This window comes from Pongo abelii, chromosome 15 (assembly GCF_028885655.2).
Source record: "Pongo abelii isolate AG06213 chromosome 15, NHGRI_mPonAbe1-v2.0_pri, whole genome shotgun sequence".
In the NCBI taxonomy this organism is placed as follows: domain Eukaryota; kingdom Metazoa; phylum Chordata; class Mammalia; order Primates; family Hominidae; genus Pongo; species Pongo abelii.
In genome coordinates, this window is record NC_072000.2 from 60655096 (window position 1) to 60675747 (window position 20652).

The 20652-nt window shown below is 35.8% G+C and overlaps 1 protein-coding gene across 12 annotated transcripts in view; it reads left to right on the top strand.

The window, feature by feature from the left end:
* The window catches only part of TMEM260 (transmembrane protein 260), a 71780-nt gene that overhangs the window by 24683 nt on the left and 26445 nt on the right, over positions 1-20652 (top strand). For 6 of the 12 annotated variants that reach the window (XR_008513081.2, XM_054530156.2, XM_054530159.2 and 3 more), the window contains exons 5-13: positions 612-725; positions 3326-3385; positions 4163-4342; positions 7303-7343; positions 10991-11074; positions 12240-12354; positions 13652-13821; positions 16624-16795; positions 20469-20617. Coding sequence is in view for 11 of the 12 variants with exons in the window: in XM_054530156.2 (XP_054386131.1) it covers positions 612-725; positions 3326-3385; positions 4163-4342; positions 7303-7343; positions 10991-11074; positions 12240-12354; positions 13652-13821; positions 16624-16795; positions 20469-20617 (1085 nt within the window). In the remaining variant the exon portion in view is untranslated. The remainder of the gene's footprint in view (positions 1-611; positions 726-3325; positions 3386-4162; positions 4343-7302; positions 7344-10990; positions 11075-12239; positions 12355-13651; positions 13822-16623; positions 16796-20468; positions 20618-20652) is intronic. The other 6 variants (XM_002824772.4, XM_063715874.1, XM_054530158.2 and 3 more) reach the window with 1 other exon arrangement.

Genomic DNA, 20652 nt, shown 5'->3' on the forward strand with positions numbered 1-20652 from the left:
TGATCAGATATTGAGAATTAGTGTTCTGGCTAAACTGACTTGACAGGATTGATGCTAAAACTGGACAATGCAGAGATGAACATGGAAACTCAAAAGTCAGGACCTAATTGGGAAGAGTTCAGAGGAGCCTGACTTCAGTTTGGTCAAGGAGAGAATCTTTGCCAGTTATGAAACTAACACATGTTGGAAAAACTCAAAACCACCACCCAGAGATAACCAGATTTCTAAATAAAAGAGGCTATATTTCATTTGTTTAATAGGAGAAAAAACAATTGCTGAATTTCAATTATAGATTTTACTTGAATAAGCATTACACAATACCCTATTACTATTACAACTTATCTGTTTATCATACAGGATTTTCTAAAAGTTGGTTTGAAAACAGTTATTTAAGATCAAATTGCAATTATTTGATGAACTTGGAAAATATTAACAAAAATAATAGTAACAAATATTAATGATTATTAAAACAATTGCTTGCATCTTAGAGGTTGATTTTAACCTAACTTATGATACAAATGCTTGGTTTTAATATAAAAATGGCTCTTTATTATTGTTTTTAGAGTTTTAGGTAAATTTTTTACTTAATTTTTTATTAAATTTATTTTCAGATAGCTAAAATTGGTGCTTTCTGCTGTGGCCTTAGTTTATGTAACCAGCACACAATAATACTCTATGTTTTGTGCATAATACCTTGGATTCTCTTTCAACTTTTAAAAAAGAAGGTACGTTTTTGAATTTTGTAAAAATAAAAATGTACAATATTTTACTTAGGTCTAATATAAAGTTTTTGTCATGAGAAAATTTCAGGCTTTAATTTTTCTTGGGTTTCATGTAAAGCATAAATAACCCTAGGGCCTAACAATATTGACTGAAAAAATAGGATTTACAAAAATTATGCAGTATTGATTGCAGTGGCATCTGGCCTGTTCCATAATTTTGTGACTGATTCTGAATAGCATCTCGGTGAAAGTAGGCTGAAAGGACTTAAAGCAACAATATCAAATTTTCTTAATTATCGTTTTATACATTCTAAAACACAGAGTGGTGTGCCATCATACTTCATTTATTTAACTGTGTGCCAAGTCCTTTCCCTCTGCCATGTGCTTGCTCCAGGTGCTGAAGAGTCAGCTCTCAACAAAACAGACGTCACTGCTATTGTGAACTAAATAATAAAATCTCTGGTGACAGTATTGTTTTCTCAAAATGGATTCCTTAGAATTAAAAATGATTTATTGTTATTTCTTCTTTCTCTGCAAGAAAAAAAATGATTGTTAATTAAAATGGCAATATAAAGCAACATAGGAAAATTACTTCACTAGGCAATGCGAGATTTAGGTACCCAGAGGTTAAAATAGTCTATATACAAAGCCAGCACTAGAGTCTTTTTACCTTATTGTTTGTTTGTGTACAAACTCAGCTTTACTTATCCTTTTATTATTTGTTCATTATACCCAGCTATAATCAGAATTATAATAGAAAACATATAAAACAAATAAAATTATTATCTAGAAATAGGGAAATAATTATACCAAAGCTTTAGATAACTATATTTACTATATTTGAACACATTTTGCTTCTTAGCTTCTTAACAGTAAAGCAAAAAGGGTAACATGGAGGTTATAAAATTTTTGTGATGTGATTAAAAAGTAAGTAAAAGGGGCTGGGTGCAGTGGCTCACGCCTGTAATCCTAGCACTTTGGGAGGCCAAGGCAGGCGGATTGCCTGAGCTCAGGAGTTCGAGACCAGCCTGGGCAACACGATGAAAGTCTGTCTCTACTAAAAATACAAAAAAAAGGAGCTGGGCTTGGCAGTGTGCGCCTGTAGTCCCAGCTACTCAGGAGGCTGGGGCAGGAGAATCACTTGAACCCGAGAGGCGGAGGTTGCAGTGAGCCGATATCGCACCACTGCACTCCAGCCTGGGTGACAGAGCAAGACCCCGTCTCCAAAAAAATAAATAAATAAATAAATAATAAGTAAAAGGGAAACATAGCAGTTGACAGGAAAGAACTTTTCCTTGGCACTGAATTTTGTGAAGTCAATCATGTAAGTCCTTATGTAAATCTTATTAAACAGCATAACAGGCAGTGTTTTTGACAGTGGTTTTATAGTGTATATAGCAAGTTCTTTATATGGTCTTTTATTATATAAACCCTTGATTAAAAATGGAGATACAAAATATAACTCAGTGAAGCTTTTCTATGGAATACGAGAAAGAGGCCCAGATATTTCTGTTGTGAATCAGTGGGGGTGGATGGATACATCTCCCTCTAGTATCGGTCATCTTAGCCAGGCTTCTGACCTGAACAGACATCAGAGGGGTGCATTCTCAGCACATATTTCATGTTAGTTGATTGAAAGGAGAGGCATATACTTTCTGTAAAACATGGAGGATTCAGAGTTGATAATTTTGGAGCCTGGACTAAGGGCCTGTTTTCCCTGTACTGAGGTAAGCTACCAGAGAGTGATGAAATTGTGAGAACTGTGACTCTTAATTTCCCATTAGTTAAAAAGCAGAGGCTAGAAAATAAGGCCTACCAATGAAGTAACAGGGTAGTTGGATCTCACTGGGAGGTGATTGGAGACAGAGCAGAAAGTCCTGAGTCAGTTGGTTTCAACCCTGGCTGCTTACTTATCTGAAAAGCTTTTAAAAATTCCGTGTTTGTTTGTGTGTATATATACACAGATGTACATATGTATATAGTAATGTAGGTACATATGTATATATCTATATATACATACATAGGGGGGTGTGTGTGTATGTATATATATATATTTATTTATTTATGCATGCTACAACTTGATTCTACCCCAAAATAATTCTGATATAAGTGATCTGGGGTGAGGCCCAGACATCAGTATTTTTAAGAAGCTCCCCAGGTGATTTTAATGTGCAGTTAGGATTAGGAGCCACTTATTCCCCAACTCTGCAATAGCTCTCATGCAATTGTCTCCCTGTTTATTTCTCACACAAAAGGAAAATTCTGCAGCAACTCATCTTACCATTCTAAATTCAACGTTATAATATGCAGAAACTGTGCAAAAATAAGCATTTACTTTTTTAAAAACTAATTTTAAGAATAGCAAAGGCATGTTGTTAGATTAGTTATTTCTTACACTCCTTTCATGCCATCATTTTTTATGCATCTCATTACTGCTATAGAAATCTCAAATGAAATCAGTACTGTAATAAAACACTTCATTTTCAATTAAGAATGTTTATTTGAAAATGCTAATATAAATCAACTGCTTGTTCTACTTCTGATGAATGTGAACCTTGATTCTTATATTGATTCTCACATATGAATTTCTCTTTTTTGTAAAGGAAAAATTGGCAATTTCCAAATACGATATTTGTGAGAGACCACCTTTCCCAGTTACTAAAGTAAGCAGTATTTGAATCTTGGTTCAGATACACAGGAATTGATTGAATATATCAGAATTCATATTATTTTGGATTTAATATTTATAAAACTTTGTCGATATTGTCCTTTAAGAAAAGTATTTTACAAATGAGAAATATATTTTCCCAAATAAGGTATATGAAGCAGCATTGTTGTAACAACTAATTTTCTTTAATATTCTATCCTATATGTAAATTGAGGAGAAAAAAAGCTTTTGGATGAGCTTGGAGTTTATATAAAAGCTAGTTTCATTTATGCCAAACATTTCTGTGAAATGTTCAAAACTCTTGTAGAAGTAATTGTCAACATATAATCATAGTAATATATATAGTCGAAGTCTACTCCTAATGATGACGATGAAGTGAATTGGTCTTAGAATTGTATTTTGGGCATGTTCAAAATCAGCCAAACAACACATAATCACTTCCAAGCAGGTTATCTTAGCTGTGCAATGCTGCTTGTCATGACATGATTTTAAATGTAAGTGATGCAATAAACATGATACTCATGAGCCTTTGCTAATATTATTTGCTTCACTCAGCTTTCACCTGCCATGCAAAGGAGTTGAGGCTGATGCAATTTTCTAGTAATCCATAGTAATCAGAAGGTTTAACATAGTATTCTGTGGTGACTTAATATAAATTGGGAGATCAGCTCTGAGTAAACATATTTGATGTTTTCCTTGATATGTTCTTGAAGTTCCAGGATGAATCTACTAAAATAAACATTGTTATACCACCCAATGTGCTCTGATGCAGGAACTCTCCCTGGGCTCTTTGTTGAAGTTGAGCCTGTACTTCTCTGCTGGTTTGCTGCCCTATGTCCACCTTCCCATCTCATCTTACCTTAATCACGCCCGGTGGACCTGGGGAGACCAGACAACACTGCAAGGATTTTTGACACATTTTCTCAGAGAAGAATATGGAACCTTCAGCCTGGTAAATTCAGATTTAAAGCCCTTCTAAGGAAACAAGTGGCACAACTTCAGTGCTCTGCCTGGGCCTTGATTAAAAAAAACAATATTTATTAATGACAGTGGATCAAATGTTTATTTTGGTTATTTATGTAACAAACTTGCCCCTTGGAATATGGCCTTTGATATATGTTAGAGAAAAGTCGGAATCACTTAATTTAATTAACATCATGTAGTTGTATATCCTGAATATACTTTTTAGGATAGCAGTCATTAAAAAGTCTTCCACCTACAGTTGAAGCATTTCAGTCTTGTTAGCAGTGAGTCACTATGGGTACTTGATCTGTGAATAAAACTATGTGGAAAAGATCGGAGGAAAAAAAAATCCTCAATTTTAAAAATTTTCCTTGACCAAACCACTTATTATTATTTATTTATTTTTTACATATTTCATGAACAGTGTTTATGTTAGTGTCTAGTTTTTAAAACTCAAGACATATCTGTAAATGCCTCATGAGTTCACTAAATGGAAACAGTGTGCTCCAAAGAAGTTCAAAAGGCCTTGCTTTCCCTAAAACATATTGGGGAACACATTAAATATAGTTGCAGTAAAGATTATCTGAAAAATGAAAGGATGAGCAGAAGATTTTTTGTTTTCATATAGACAGTTATATCAGGTTTTTCTTTCTTGGTTTGTGCTTTTGTGTCTTACTTAAGAAGGCAAGTCTCAGAAGAGTATGTAGTATATAATACCACTTATACAAAACTCTAAACCATGCGAAACTAAACAATTATTGTTCAAGGGTACATACAAAAGTAGTAGAACTATATATTTATAAAAAATAGGGAAATAATTAACACCAAATTCAAGGTAGTAGTTACTACTGTGGGATAAGGAAGAAAAAGTCTTTGAAGGCTTTGGGAGATACTTTATGATATTGATTAGGTTTTGTTTCTTTTTAAAAAAAAAGAAATTTTTTTTTTTTATTTTGTTTGTTTGTTTGAGATGGAGTCTCGCTCTGTCATCCAGGCTGGAGTGCAGTGGCGCGATCGCAGCTCGCTGCAAGCTCCGCCTCCCGGGTTCACGCCATTCTGCTGCCTCAGCCTCCCCAGCAGCTGGGACTACAGGTGCCCACCACCACGCCCGGCTAATTTTTTTGTATTTTTAGTAGAGACGGGGTTTCACTGTGTTAGCGGGATGGTCTCGATCTCCTGACCTCGTGATCTGCCCTCCTCGGCCTCTCAAAGTGCTGGGATTACAGGCGTGAGCCACCACACCCGGCCAGTGAGGTTTTGTTTCTTAAATGAATGTTGGATCTGTAGATTTTTAAAAAGCTCTTTGACCCTTAAAGATGTATTATATATGTTTTTTATATGTAGGAGATGTTTCATAATAAAAAAATACTTTGACTTAGAGAGTTTGATACTTTACATTTATATTCTGCTTTACTTATTTTGGTTATTCCATAAAAATATTGTCTGAAGACCATTCTAGATTTCAAATTTATATAATTCATAGATAATTGTGAAATTATAGATGAACAAGTTGTAATGAATTTTAATCAAAGTGCTCATAAAGAGCTTAAGGAAAGTCTATAATGGAAGTATAAAAAGGTTATTAATTTATTAACATGTAAATCATTTTTGCTGGAATAGTTTAACTGATTTCTAGCCAAATATTCTTTTCTTTCTTTCTTTCTTTCTTTTTTTATTTGAGACAGAGTCTCACTCTATCCCCCAGGCTGGAGTGCAGTGGCGCGATCTCAGCTCACTGCAACCTCCACCTCCTGGGTTCAAGTGATTCTCCTGCCTCAGCCTCCTGAGTAGCTGGGATTACAAACGTGCACCACCATGCCTGGCTAATTTTTTGTGTTTTTAGTAGAGACGGGGTTTCACCATGTTGGCCAGGCTGGTCTTGAACTCCTGACCTCGTGAACCGCCCACCTCGGCCTCCCAAAGTGCTGGGATTACAGGCATGAGCCACCGCACCCAGCCTGCCAATTGTTACTTCTAAAATTCTTCCTAAAGGATGTCCAAATTAGCTTTCACTGACTTCTCTTTAAAAATTCAATAAGACTCTGAACTAAAGACTTTTGAGTGAAGAGAAATGATACATTGTACATTTAAAACCTGTATCTTTTAGACATACACACAGCCAAAAAGCATATGAAAAAGTGCTCAATATCACTAATCATTAGAGAAATGAAAATTGGAACCACAATGAAATACCATCTCACACAAGTCAGAATGGCTATTATATGAAAAAGTCAAAAAACATGTTGGTGAGGTTTTGGAGAAAAGAGAATGCTTATACACTGCTGGTGGGAGCGTAAATTAGTTCAGCCATTGTGGAAAGCAATGTGGTGATTTCTGAAAGAACTTGAAACAGAATTACCATTCAACCCAGCAATCCCATTATTGGCTATATACCCAAAGGGATATAAATTGTTCTGCTATAAAGATACATACACACATATGTTCATCACAACACTATTCACAATAGAAAAGACATAGAATCAACCTAAATGCCCATCAACAGTAGACTGGATTTTTTTAAATGTGGTACATATACACCATGGAATACTACACAGCCATAAAAAAAGAATGAGTTAATGTCCTAAGCGAACTAATGCAGGAACAGAAAACCAAATACCACATGTTCTCATTTATAAGTGGGAGCTAAACATTGAGTACACATGGACACATGTGTACTTAAGGGCAGAGGGTAGGAGGAGGGAATGGATTAAAAAAACTACCTATTGGGTACTATGCTTATTACCTGGGTGATGAAATAATCTGTACACCAAACTCCCTTGACACACAATTTACCTATGTAACAAACCTGTACATGTACCCCGAAACCTAAAATAAAAAAATTGTTTTAAGAAAACCCGAATCTTTTAAGTCAAGATTATTAAAATACAATAGCCTAATAAAGCGTCAGTTTAATGCTTGTGCAGATAAACTTTTGTCTTTTGTGTTTAGGCCAAATCTGAAATTGGATCCAGTATGTCTGAAATATTGCTGTGAGTATGAAATATTTGAAACTATTTTAAAATGAATTCTCTATTAGTTCCTTTAAGTGATTTTAGGGATTTCTGAGTTCATCTCTTTGTAACAGAGTATGTCTGAGAAGTAGTTTTTACCTCTGCAGTTAACAGTTGTTTGTATTTATAGTTGTCCCTCAGTATCCATGGGGTATTGGTTACAGGAACTCCTGAGGATATAAAAATCCATGGGTGCTCAAGTCCTGATATAAAATGGCATAATATTTGTATATAACCTATGTACATCATCTTGTATACTTTAAACATCTCTAGATAACTTATCATACCTAGTATAATATAAATGCTATGTAAATAGTTGTTATGCTGTATTGTCTAGGGAATTATGACAAGAAAAAACATCTGTATGTGTTTGTACAGACAGTTTTTTCCCCAATTTTTTTTTTTTTTATTTAAGGTTAATTGAATCCATGGAGGCAGAACCCATGGATACAGAGGGCTGACTGTACGGTCAAATATTTTTAGTACCTCCTTCAATAAGATAGAGCTTAAAATGAGCAATAAACACAACGGCGAATATTAGAATGCTATATAGAGCATTTATAGAACTAAAATGTTTCAACCTTCAATTGAACAACTATTTTCTTGTTATTTTGGTTTTTAGTATTTCAGAGCTTAATTTATGTAATGTCTCCTATGACTTCTTTAGGCTATCCTTGCCATAAGCTCTATCTTTGGCTTACATATTTTTAACATCCAACCTTATTAGAGCTGGCTTAAGCAAATATATTTTCATCTATATTATTTAATAGTGTTCTTTGAAAACTGGGTTAATATTTGCTTTAAAACCTACAGATTAAGACAAGTGGAAAGATATCCATACCAACGTGATACAAAATTTTGGAAGAAAATAGGTTTCTACAACACTAAAGTGATTTCCTAACTAATTACTAATTTGGAACTCTTGGGGCTGTTTGAAAAAAAACTGTGAGGAGAATATTTCAACTTTATATGTGAGGCAGTTTATGAGTTCTCACAGTTTTGGTGTAATTTACTTACTAGCTTGCTTTCTTCCAGCCATCCTTCCTTCCTTTCTTTTTAAACAACTTCTTTTTTCTACTTCAAAAAAGGTACATAATCTTTAATAGAGAACTTAGGAAATACAGGTAAGCAAAAATAAGAAAATTAAAACTACCTATAAATCCAACATGCAGAGATAACCACTGTTATTAATCTGTTAATGACTATATTTTTCTAATATTTTTAAGATTTTTATTTCTTTTTAAAAGTAGGATCATAGTAAACATACTGTTTTATTAGCCTGCTGTTTTTCACTTTACATTATATCTTGGAAATATCTCCCTGCCATCAGTTACTTTCACATAACCTTTTGATGGTTCTCAACATTGATTTTAAATATTTCTTTTTATGTGTGAGACTTTTGTGGCTTTCTCATTTTCGCTGAGGGAATGTAACAAGAAGCTCAGTTTTCTTTTCAAAAATAAAGATGGCACTGGGTGCAGTGGCTGATGCCTGTAATCCCAGCACTTTGGGAAGCCAAAGTAGGAGGATTGCTTGAGCCCAGGAGTTTGAGACCAGCCTAGGCAACATAGTGAGACCTCATCTCTGGGGAAAAAAAAAAAAAAATTTTTTTTTCAGATGGAGTCTTGCCCTGTCACCCAGGCTGTAGCGCAGTGGTGAGATGTCTGCTCACTGCAACCTCTGCCTCCCGGGTTCAAGTGATCCTCCCACCTCAGCCTGCTGAGTAGCTGGGATTACAGGTGTGTGCTACCACGCCCAGCTGATTTTTGTATTTTTAGTAGAGACAGGGTCTCGCCATGTTGGCCAGGCTGGTCTCAAACTCCTGACCTCAAGTGATCCACCTGCCTTGGCCTCCCAAAGTGCCGGGATTACCGGAGTGAGCTAACACAACCAGCCTACAAAACATTAAGAAAAAAAATTAGACAGGCATGGTGGCATGCACCTGTAGTTGCAGCTAATCAGGAGGCTGAGGTGAGAGGATCGCTTGAGCCCAGGAGGTCGAGGCTGCAGTGAGCCATCATCATGCCACTGTACTCCAGCCTGGGCAACAGAGTGAGACTCTGTCTCAAAAAATAAAAAAAATAAAGATAAAGACAGTCAAATGTCATATCAATGTCTCTGAGCTTTCATTTTATTCTGCTTTGCTCCTTGCAGAAGGACTCACTGCCTGCTCTTTTCTATCTACCTTACAGAGATTGTTATAGCATTAAGGATAACTGGTATATTTTGCCTTAGCAAACCCTACATGAACTCCAAAGAACTCTCGAGAGTAATCCTAGACCATATGTCTAACTTTTATTAGTTGCACATAAAAGTCATCTATTGGGACCCTTAAAGGCCTCCTTTACATTGAAATAATAGCAGGATGTATACCCAGAAAAAAGACTTGACAAAAGTGATGACCACTCACACCCACACTTCTGTGTGGACCAAGTCATCATGTAGAATGAAGGCATAATCTTAGCACTCCCTGAATGAGAATGTCTAGTCTTTAATTGTTTCAGGTGGGCAGGAATGTTGAAAAAGGCAACTCATAATTAACTTATGAGAAAATCCTTCAAAATGATAGAAGTTAATCATCTACCCTTTTCCAGTCAAGCAAATTAATTTTTTTCCCCATGCATATCTCTAAATTGCAATCCTATACAAGGAAATTATTGAATCTAACCTTAGGCAGTGACCATCTTTTAATGCTTACACTCAAGCAATAGATCTCCAAGAATTAATTTTGAGACTGACTTCATTCCTTTTGAAGAATGGTTTGAAATGGGCCTCATGCTGGAATCAATTTTTCAAGTGTATTTGAAAATGAGTAAGGATATCTTCTCATGGTAGATGAGTCTTCATTAGTGAAATACACATTGTATGGTTCCTATAATTATGGTATCACATTTTCTCCAGTAAAATTGCCAGTAGGGAGAAGAAAGTTCTTTGAGATGATGTATAGAGTCATTTCTTTTTTAACAATTGGAGACAGCTAGAGCAGAAGCTATTTTAGAACTCAAATTTTAACACCTGAAAATGCATATGAGTTAATGGAAGAATTTAGTTTATTTGTAGGAAAAAAACTTAATACATTTCTCTGAGATTGCTTAAATGTTTTTTGAACCAAAACAATATAGAAAGCAAGGAAACCATTTAAGGAAAAAGATAACCCACAAAAGAATGGCTGAGAATTATCTCTCATGGCCTTTATTTTCTTCATATTAGATCTCCAGAAAGCTATTTGAATTAATTTTGTTATCATTTGCTAAATCACTGGAGGCCATGTCTACACCACCAAGAGAAAAAAGTTCCAAAACTCATTTGAAACAGCTTCCTACCAAACCAGTCGGGGATATTCTATACAGTATACCAATATAAAAAATACAGAAGAATTATTTGTTCTTATCCTATTCCAAATTATATAAGGTGATAACCAAATGTTACCACTGGAAAACGTCTTGGAACTATTTAAGTCTTTCTATTGCACTTTTTCTTACAACTTTAAAAGACAAAATTTTAAAATCTGACCCCAGCCCTTATGATTGTTCGGTATATAATCAGTGGTATCCTACAAGGAATATTTTACTTGGAATTAATCAAATTTCTTTCCTGCCAACAATAAGTTAGGTTGTTTTTTGCAGTTCTCAAGTAACAAATATGAGGACCGAACTCTCATTCAACATCCAAGCCCTTGCAGTTTGTGCAAATATATGTTTAGCAAGAAAGTAAGTAATACAATTCCTTTTTCTGTTATTTTTTTATGTTTATGAATTGAATTAATGTTTTCAGTATGTCACTGTAGGACATTGCCCGTATTATTTTATACTCCAAATAAATGACTCTCCTAGCTATCTATTAAGATAAATGTGTATTGCTTTCTTACTTTTATTCTGATTCTAAATCAATGATTTCAAGAAATTGAGCATTATATTACGTCTAAGTAGGCAGTCATTCGATGTCCTAAACTTCAGGTTTGATCCCTTACTCTGCTATAACCGATTATTATTGCTGATTTTAAAAAGAAGCAATTATTTAAATTCCTCTGATGATAAAAGTGATCCCTGATGACAAAAGAAACCCTGAAAAATGTAGCACTGTAAATCTCCATTAATTTATTCATTTATGATCTAGTCTGTTGAATGTATGTATTTGTATGTAAATGTATATTTGTACATTTATAGTTTTGTTTACTTGACACAAACATTTTATTGTGAACATTTTCTCATACTATAAAAATACTTAAAATCATTTAAATGTGTATATAATAGAACATTCTGTGACCACAGGAGAATTAATTTAACTATTCTTCTATTGAGAGGTCTTTAGATTGCTTCCACTTTTTCCACTATTATAAGTAATACCAAAGCATTTTTATGGATTAATCTTTATTTACATTTCTGGTTATTGCTTAAAGATTTATGCCTGCATGACAAATAACTGAGTCAATGATTATTAATATTTTTAAGGCTTCTGATACAGATATTATCAAATTAAGTTTTCTGAAGGATTATACTAACATATATTGTCATACCACTGCATTCACACCAACATTGAGATTTATCGTTCTTAAATCTTTATTATTTCAAGCATGAAAATATTTCTATTTTGCCTATAGTTGATCACTTCTGAAATTTAACAAAATCAGTAGTTTGCATTTCCTCTGTGAATGTTAGCTTTATATCCTTTACTGTGTAGTCCCAAGTTGTAGTTCAAATTTATTATTATATTTTGGTTATTTGTTTCAACTCAGATTTTAAAAACCGAAATCTCTCTTGGCTCCTAGTTAAAAATGGAAAGTTTTTATAGATCTAATAGTTTAAAGTCCTGTGATATTATATTTGACATTCATGTATCTAAATATTTTAGACATATTTTTATTATTTTTTGTAGGGACAGACAGAATCCATCATTAGTATGGCTTTTTACTGGAATGTTTTGCATTTATTCATTGTTCTTTGCTTGGAGAGCAAATTTAGATATTTCAAAACCACTTTTCATGGGTGTGGTAAGTTTTACTTAGATATATCTTTTGACTAGAAAGTTTGTGAAGAATGTGCAAATTTGCATTTCATAAATCTTGTAGAAGAGCAAATTACTTGAGGAATAGTTAAAATTTTATATACATTTTTGTAAATCAAAGTTAAATTATTGAGTCAATACAGCTAAGGCCTCTTTTTAGGATAAAAAGAATGCAGTGTTTAATTAACACAGTTGTTAAATAGAAAAGTAAATGTAAAGTAGATTTAAGTCCGTCATTGTGTGTGTGCTTGCAAATATAGGTACAACTGCATTTCTCCTGGAATTTTTTTAATAGCAAAAGAAATATGAATTGTAATTGAGGGCACTTAACATATTTCCTTATTTCTTACCTCCCCAGTCCCAGGCCTAGGCAAAAGAGCAACCATATTTCTGTTTTCTTTGGCAGCAGTCTCTGAGATTAGAGTATTTCTTCTACTTATAATAGAATCTCTGTAAATGTCAATAGCACTTTTTTGACAGCTGAAACCAAGTCTGCGTTTGTGTGTGTTCAGGAAGCCTAATAAATAATACCCTACTTGATCACCTGAGTTCTGAATCAATTGAGAAACAAGGTATACAGTACAACGGGTGGGAGAATCACTTTTATTACTGATAATACTGAGATTGGAAAATGTGGCTTATATCTGTAGCCAAGGGGGCTTCCTTTTCCAGCATCCCAGAATAGACAGATTTACCCACTAGTCATAGGCAGTGCTGTGCAGGTCAGGCCTCTTCCCATCTCTCCCCCACCCCACTGGTGCCACAGAGATAGATTCTGGCCCTGGACAGGTGCTTCCTGTGGGTGGCTCGCTTCCAGGAGAAAGTGAGATGAAAAGGGAGGGTGCTGCAGGCCCAGTCCCAGCTCCCAAACTCCCCAGTCGGATCAGTCCCTACATCTTACAAGAGGAAATATGTGAGGGGTCAGAGAGAGGCCAGGACAGTGGAGCTTCTCCATGTGGAAGGAAACATCAGGAGTAAAGCAAAAGCATTTCTCTAACTCCTTCAGGCTGTATATTACTGGAGTTCAAGACTAAGGCCACAGTATTGAAATGAATGTGTGGGTCTAAACAGGGAGATGCACCTGTCAAACTGGGAAGGAAGAATGTTTGAAAATAGAAAAATAAAATGACCTGGGCTTGGATTGGGGAAATCAGTTAACAAAACCTGAATGACAACAGGCACACACAACTAGGTGCATGCAGTGTATTTAAAAAATATATGAGGAGCTGATTGATAGCATAAAATAGTCAACTGGACCCACTGGTTGCATGTCTCTTTCACAGGTGGAACGATTCTGGATGCAGAGCAATGCAGTAGTGGCCGTCCTCGCTGGCATTGGTTTGGCTGCAGTTGTGTCTGAGACTAACCGAGTGCTGAATAGCAATGGGCTTCAGTGTCTGGAATGGCTTTCTGCAACTCTTTTTGTAGTTTACCAAATATATTCTAATTACAGGTAACACATGGTTATTTTTATGAAAAGTAGCTGTCAAGCCAGAGATACCTGAATATTTAGATTCTAACACTTTATTTCATTGTTAACTTCTACTGGTTTTCAAGACTCAAAGTGAGACAGCTTGGTTGAATGCAGTAGTTCTTTAACTTTTAGGGTTGTTAAACCTCCTGAACCAGAATCTTAGCATGGGCGATGTATGGTTTCAGGCCTTTGCAAACAAGGGTTTAGGTGGTGCATGTAGACTATTTGTATCTTTTTCTCTAAAGAACCCAAGAGATACTTTTAGAATCCCTAGTATAGGTACAATTCCGTGACCTAAAATACCACTTAGATGGAGAGTAAAATGATTTAGGGTTTTTTGTATACCCTAAAATAATTCACTTTATGCTTCCCTTTATGTCCAGTTTACTCTGTAGTAGTAAATACTAATTTTTTTGAGACAAGGTCTTATTCTGTCCCCTAGGCTGGAGTACAGTGGCATGATCGTAGCTTACTACAGCCGTGAACTCCTGGGCTCAAGCAGTCCTCTGCCTCAGCCTCCTTAGTAGCTGGGACTATGGACACATGCCATCATTAGCATGCCTTTTTTCTTTTTTTTTTTGTAGAGACAAGGTCTCACTATGTTGCCTAGGCTGGTCCTGAACTCCTGGCCTCAAGCAAGCCTCCCTCTTCAGCCTCCCAAAGTGCTGGAATTACAGGTGTGAGCTACTACACCAACCTTAATTATTTTTAAATTAAGTTCTAAAGTTTCTTAACTCATATATTATTAGTATTACATGTATTTTTCAAAATCTGTTTAATAACCATTACAATAAAAATCTCAGTCTAACATAAAAGACGTCTAAGTCTTAAGACTATAGTTCATTTATTTCCAGCAATATCAAGTACACATTATGGAATTGGAAGAGAGAGTCCCTTGGAATTTTGCTATAGTGAGATTGGACTGGTATTATTTTAAAGGATTAAATTTTCTCTTTTAACTTAACTTTAAAAACCAATGTTCTTACCATTCAACCCTGCAATCTTATTACTGGGTATATACCCAAAGGAATATAAATCATTCTACCATAAAGACACATGCATGCAAATGTTTATTACAGCGCTATTCACAATAACAAAGACATGGAATCAACCTAAATGCCCATCAGTGGCAGATTGGAAAAAGAAAATGTGGTCCATATACACCATGGAACACTAGGCAGCCATAAAAAGAATGAGATCATGTCCTTTTTAGGAACATGGATGGAGCTGGAGGCCATTATCCTTAGCAAATTAACACAGGAACAGAAAACCTAATACTGCATCTTCTCTCTTATAAGTGGGAGCTAAATGATGAGAACTCATGGATACAAAGAGGGGGAACAGCCAGACACTGGGGCCTACTTGAGAGTGGAGGCTGGGAGGAGGGAGAGGATCAGAAAAAAGTAACTATTGTGTACCAGGCTTAGTACCTGGGTGACGAAATAATCTGTACAACAAACCCTGTGACATGAATTTACCTTTATAACAAATAACAAACCCACACATGTACCCCTGAACCTAAAATAAAAGTTAAAAAAACCCACAACATTGTTCTTTATAATACTGGGGTAGAGCTGGTGTTAGGAAGGCCACCAGGAGGCCTTGAGAGAAGGGGCTGCATTTCCTGGACACAACATCATCGCTAGCTCAAGAAAGTGCACCAAGCCCACAGTGTATTTCCCAACCTTTTCTTATCCCAGTCATCTCCTGGCTCAGGCCATTAGGGCAGTCCAGATTCGACACTAGACATGTTTGCATAGGCTAGGTGTTTTTATCTTGTTTTGATTTTTTTTATTTGTCCCAGGGGAATGGAATACATAGCACTTTTGCTAGGTGACAAAATGTGCCTTATCACTCTGCAACATAGGGAATCAGGTAGGAAACAGTAATTTTTACATCAATTACAAAGGCAGGGATAATATTCTGTTCCTAGAGGTGTTCATTTGCTTTGTGATACCCCAGGTATTCAACTTTAGGCTGTGTTTCTCAGCTCCATCAAATGTAATGGACTTGGTAATAACAGAAAGGACATTGCTTGTCTCATTTTTTGATACTAATTACTGTTTTGTCATCTTTTTCTTTTTTCATAGAATGCTCTCAGAATTCATGCCAGTCTTTCTTTGAAGTTAGAAAGTTCACTTCATTCTTGAAAAGAATGAAGTTATTGGCAATAGCAAATAATGCCTGGAGAGAAGTAAACAACTCAGGAAACTCATCCTCCCCTTGCTTCTCATTGGTCTCATTCCCTAGCGATTTCTTGATCTCCAAAGGCAGAAAGGAACACAGGAGGCCTGTGATTCAGGGGAGAAGTGGAAAGGATCAGCCTCTGCATGCAAGAAAATCATACAAATGCCATACAAATTCAAGTCAGAAATGGGCAGATTTCCTTTTGCTTTTCTCAAAGTTCCTTTAAGTAAATGGAATGAACATAAAATTGCCTTAAACTCCAAGTGGAATCAGAAATCTTACTTTCTAAAAATAAAATTGGATTGCACTTAGGGGGAAAAAAGGACCTATTCTTGTGTACTGATTCCCTTTTTGTGGAAATGATTATAAACTCCAGAAGTAAGCAGTAGACTGATTTTTTTTCAATTGCACAATTAGCAGCTGCTTATCAGATGATAATATTCTCTCTTCAAATATACGTATTATTTTAGAATATATTGAAACACTAAATGTTGGTTGTATGATGGGAAAATAATGGCATAGAAAATAAGCCTAGTCTTATTAAAACTGTAGCAAAGTGTTGCTATTTTAATTTTTTTGGATCCTTTTATTTAGTGTTTGTGACCAAAGGACCAACTATGTGATCGATAAGTTCGCAAAGAACCTTCTCACCTCTATGCCTCATGATGCAATTATCTTACTCAGAGGAGATTTGCCAGGAAATTCTCTCCGTTACATGCACTACTGTGAGGGGATGAGGCCTGACATTTCATTAGTGGATCAGGAAGTAAGTATATGAAAAATATACTTAGAATATAGTGATGATTTAAAAACATATGTTTTGGAAAAAAACATCTTTTTTAAAATGGTGGATGGGTACAGTTTTCATGATCACTGTTAGGTAGAATATATATGACATTCTACATGTTAGGTAGAATATATATGAGCATACTTGTTTTTTTATTTTAACTAATAGCGTAAGTCACACTAGTTGCTTCTTTCTCATTTAAAACATTTAAACTGAATGTTTTAAGAATTAATGTGTTTCATGTTAGATTCTTAATATTTTAGGTCTCTAGTTCATGTGACAAACCATAAAAGTGTTTGTTGTATGGTAAATCTATTTTTAAATTGTTATTTTACATTCAGGCCGGGCACAGTGGCTCACGCCTGTAATCCCAGCACTTTGGGAGGCCGAGGCTGGCAGATCACGAGGTCAGGAGATCGAGACCATCCTGGCTAACACGGTGAAACACCATCTGTACTAAAAATACAAAAAATTAGCCGGGTGTGGTGGCACACGCCTAAAGTCCAGCTACTCAGGAGGCTGAGGCAGGAGAATGGCGTGAACCCAGGAGGCGGAGCTTGCAGTGAGCCAAGATTGCACTACTGCACTCCAGCCTGGGCGGCAGAGCGAGACTCCGTCTCAAAAAAAAAAAAAAAAAAAATTGTTATTTTATATTCAGCTAACTCAGCCATTCAAATTTACCTTGCTCATTGGTCCAGGGATTAAATAAATTATATTGAATATGAAATAAATCATACTGTAGGTAAGTAAACATTTCACTCAAAATAGAAATTATTAACTGTAATTATGCTATAGAATTTTTATATAAACTTTGTTAATGCTATGGCAAAAATACATTAAGAGAGGACTTGTGAAAATTTTGAGGGCTATGAAAACTTTTTTTTCATTGAAGAACTATTTGTACTGTAAGATTTATTATTTAAGCCATAGATACATAAAAGGGAAGAAACCTGTCTGGTGTTTTTAGAGCAGTCATTAGGAAAAGAGAAATTCTTAATCTTAAAAGAATAATATGATGAATTCAGTTGAACAAATTATTAGGCATAGTAGTTAATGCATTTTGTTGAATTAATGAATAATTATAATTTTTGGAGAAAACTTTATAAACATTTGTAAATATACAATTTTACATTTTTATAAGCAGTTGCATTTATATCATGGACGCTGGTTGATTAATTTGAGCTTCAGTCTAGTTTCTGACAAAAGCTATGTTATTTGTTAATAACATGGTTCCACACTATGATTTTAAACACTGTTTAGGATGTCAGCTCCTGTAGTTGAGAAGCGTGGATTAGAAAGTGAATTAGACCTAAACTCAAGTCCTCATTCTGTCACTTCCTGGATATGTGACATGGGGCTAATGATTTTTCCTCTCAGAACTTCTGTTTCCTTATTTATGAAATGTAAGTCGTCATTATATAAGTTAGGGTGCACTTGAATGCAAGAAACAGAATACCTGACTTAAATTACTGAGTTTTTAGCCTCACATGAGAAGTAGTCTGGAGATGGGTGATGTTAGGATTGATAATATGAGCAGTTCAGGGACGTCAGTTTCTGAGGCAGTTTTTCTGCCATTCTCTTGACTTTTCCCTCCCAGTCACAGGATGGATGCCCAGTTCCAAACATCACAACCTAAAACAAAGCATGGTGCTACTTCTGGGGTATCTCCCTCTCTCTATTTATTGGACATAACATGTGCCCCAGAAGCCCCCCAGCAGACCTCCACTGAGGCCCCACTGACCAATACCGAGTCATATACTCACACCTAAACTGCTCATTAGGAAAGGAGAATGACTAGACTGAGAACATTGCAGCCTGAGCTACCTGATAAAATCAAGATTGCATTAGTGAAAAAGAAGAAGGTATTCACTGTTGAGTGGGCAATCAACAGTGTCTGATACAGTTATTCTCACATAGCAAGGTTATTGTGAGAACCAAATGAGGAACAGTAAAGTCCATAGCACACAGTGGGTGTGTAATTAATATTAATATCCTCCAGAACCGGAACTATTGGGTAATAAAGCCTAATTCAGTAAGTATTTTTTGAGTATTTACAGTTTAGACTTAGATTAAAATTAATTTGTCATTTGCTAGGTAATGTCTTACATAAGACAAGTAAAACATAAGCACAATTTGTCAAATGATGATATCCAAACATAACAAAGCTTTGGTGGTGTAAATGGGAGTCTCTTCTTTAAAAAGAGGGAATGGATACATATCAAAGTATTGAGTTAAGTATGTATTAAGTATAGAATTAAGTAAAATGATTTTTTCTAATATAAGTATATTAAATCAAAAGAATGTGTAAACTTGTAAGGATATGTAATTAGTATAGGGCTACTAATTCAGATAATTTGAAATGCCAAAAGAGTTTTTAACTTTGAGGCCTAGATTATTACATGATTGAGCTTCTCCAGGGCAGTGATTATATCTTATTCATTATAGATGAGCATACTTGTTTTTTTGAATAAATAAAATAATGGCTATTTTGTCTAGGTTGTCTAGTCTGGCCATCAAAGCCATTTCAACTTCAGCAAACATAATTTGAAAACTGTCCAGGCGTGGTGGCTCACGCCTGTAATCCCAGAACTTTGGGAGGCCGAGGCGGGTGGATCACTTGAGGCCAGGAGTTTGACATCAGCCTGGCCAACATGGTGAAACCCCGTGTCTACTAAAAATACAAAAATTAATCAGGTGTAGTGGCACGTGCCTGTAATCTCAGCTACTCGGGAGGCTGAGGTAGGAGAATTGCTTGAACCCAGAAAGCGGAGCTTGCAGCGAGCTAAGATCATGCCACTGCACTCCAGCCTGGGTAACAGAGTGAGACTGTCTCAAAATAATAATAATAATAAATTTGAGAACTATTCTGTGCCAGGCAGTGTGCTAGGTGCAGAGACACAGAGATGAAAAAATACAGTGTCTTTTCTCTAGGAGCTCACAGTCTGGTGAGGAACAGGCTCTAATAGAGGTGAGTACAAAGCACTAGAGGAGCATGCCATTCTGGCTATGGAGACAGAGGAGGGTATCAGAGGAAGTGATATTTACACTGGTTCTGAAAGTTGAATACACATTCTCTAGGTCAGTGGTCCCCAACCGTTTTTACACCAGGGACCAGTTTTCGTGAAGCACAATATTTCCGTGGACTGGGGGTTGGGGTCGGGGTGGGGGTGGGGAATGGTGTCGGTATGAAACTGTTCCACCTCAGATCATCAGGCATTAGATTCTCATAAGTAGCATGCAGCTTAGGTCCCTCACATGTGCAGTTCACAATAGGTTCACACTCCTGTGAAAATCTAATGCTGCCACTGATCTGACAGGAGGCAGAGCAGAGCAGTAATGCTAGCCCCTGCTGTGTGGCCCAGTTTGGGGACCCCTGCTCTAGGTATTAGAATGGGGGAAGGTCCTTCTGGGGAGTCAAATGCGGGAGGTAAATTGGAAGAAGGTACTGATGTGACTGATGATAGTCATAATAAAATCCAAGGTTTACGTCACTAAAAATGTAATCAGTACCCCATTCTCAGTTGTGCTTATATTTTTCAATTATATATATATTAGGTTGGTACAAAAGTCATTTAGGTTTTTGCCATTACTTGATAAACTTGATTCTTTTTAAGAAATATATTAAAAGTCTGACATGTGACTTTTCTGGCAGATGATGACTTACGAGTGGTATTTACCCAAGATCGCAAAGCACTTGCCAGGTGTCAACTTTCCTGGGAACCGGTGGAATCCTGTGGAAGGAATATTACCTAGTGGAATGGTCACATTTAATCTTTATCATTTTCTTGAAGTAAATAAACAGTAAGCATTCTTTTTATATAATAGCTTTTCTAAAA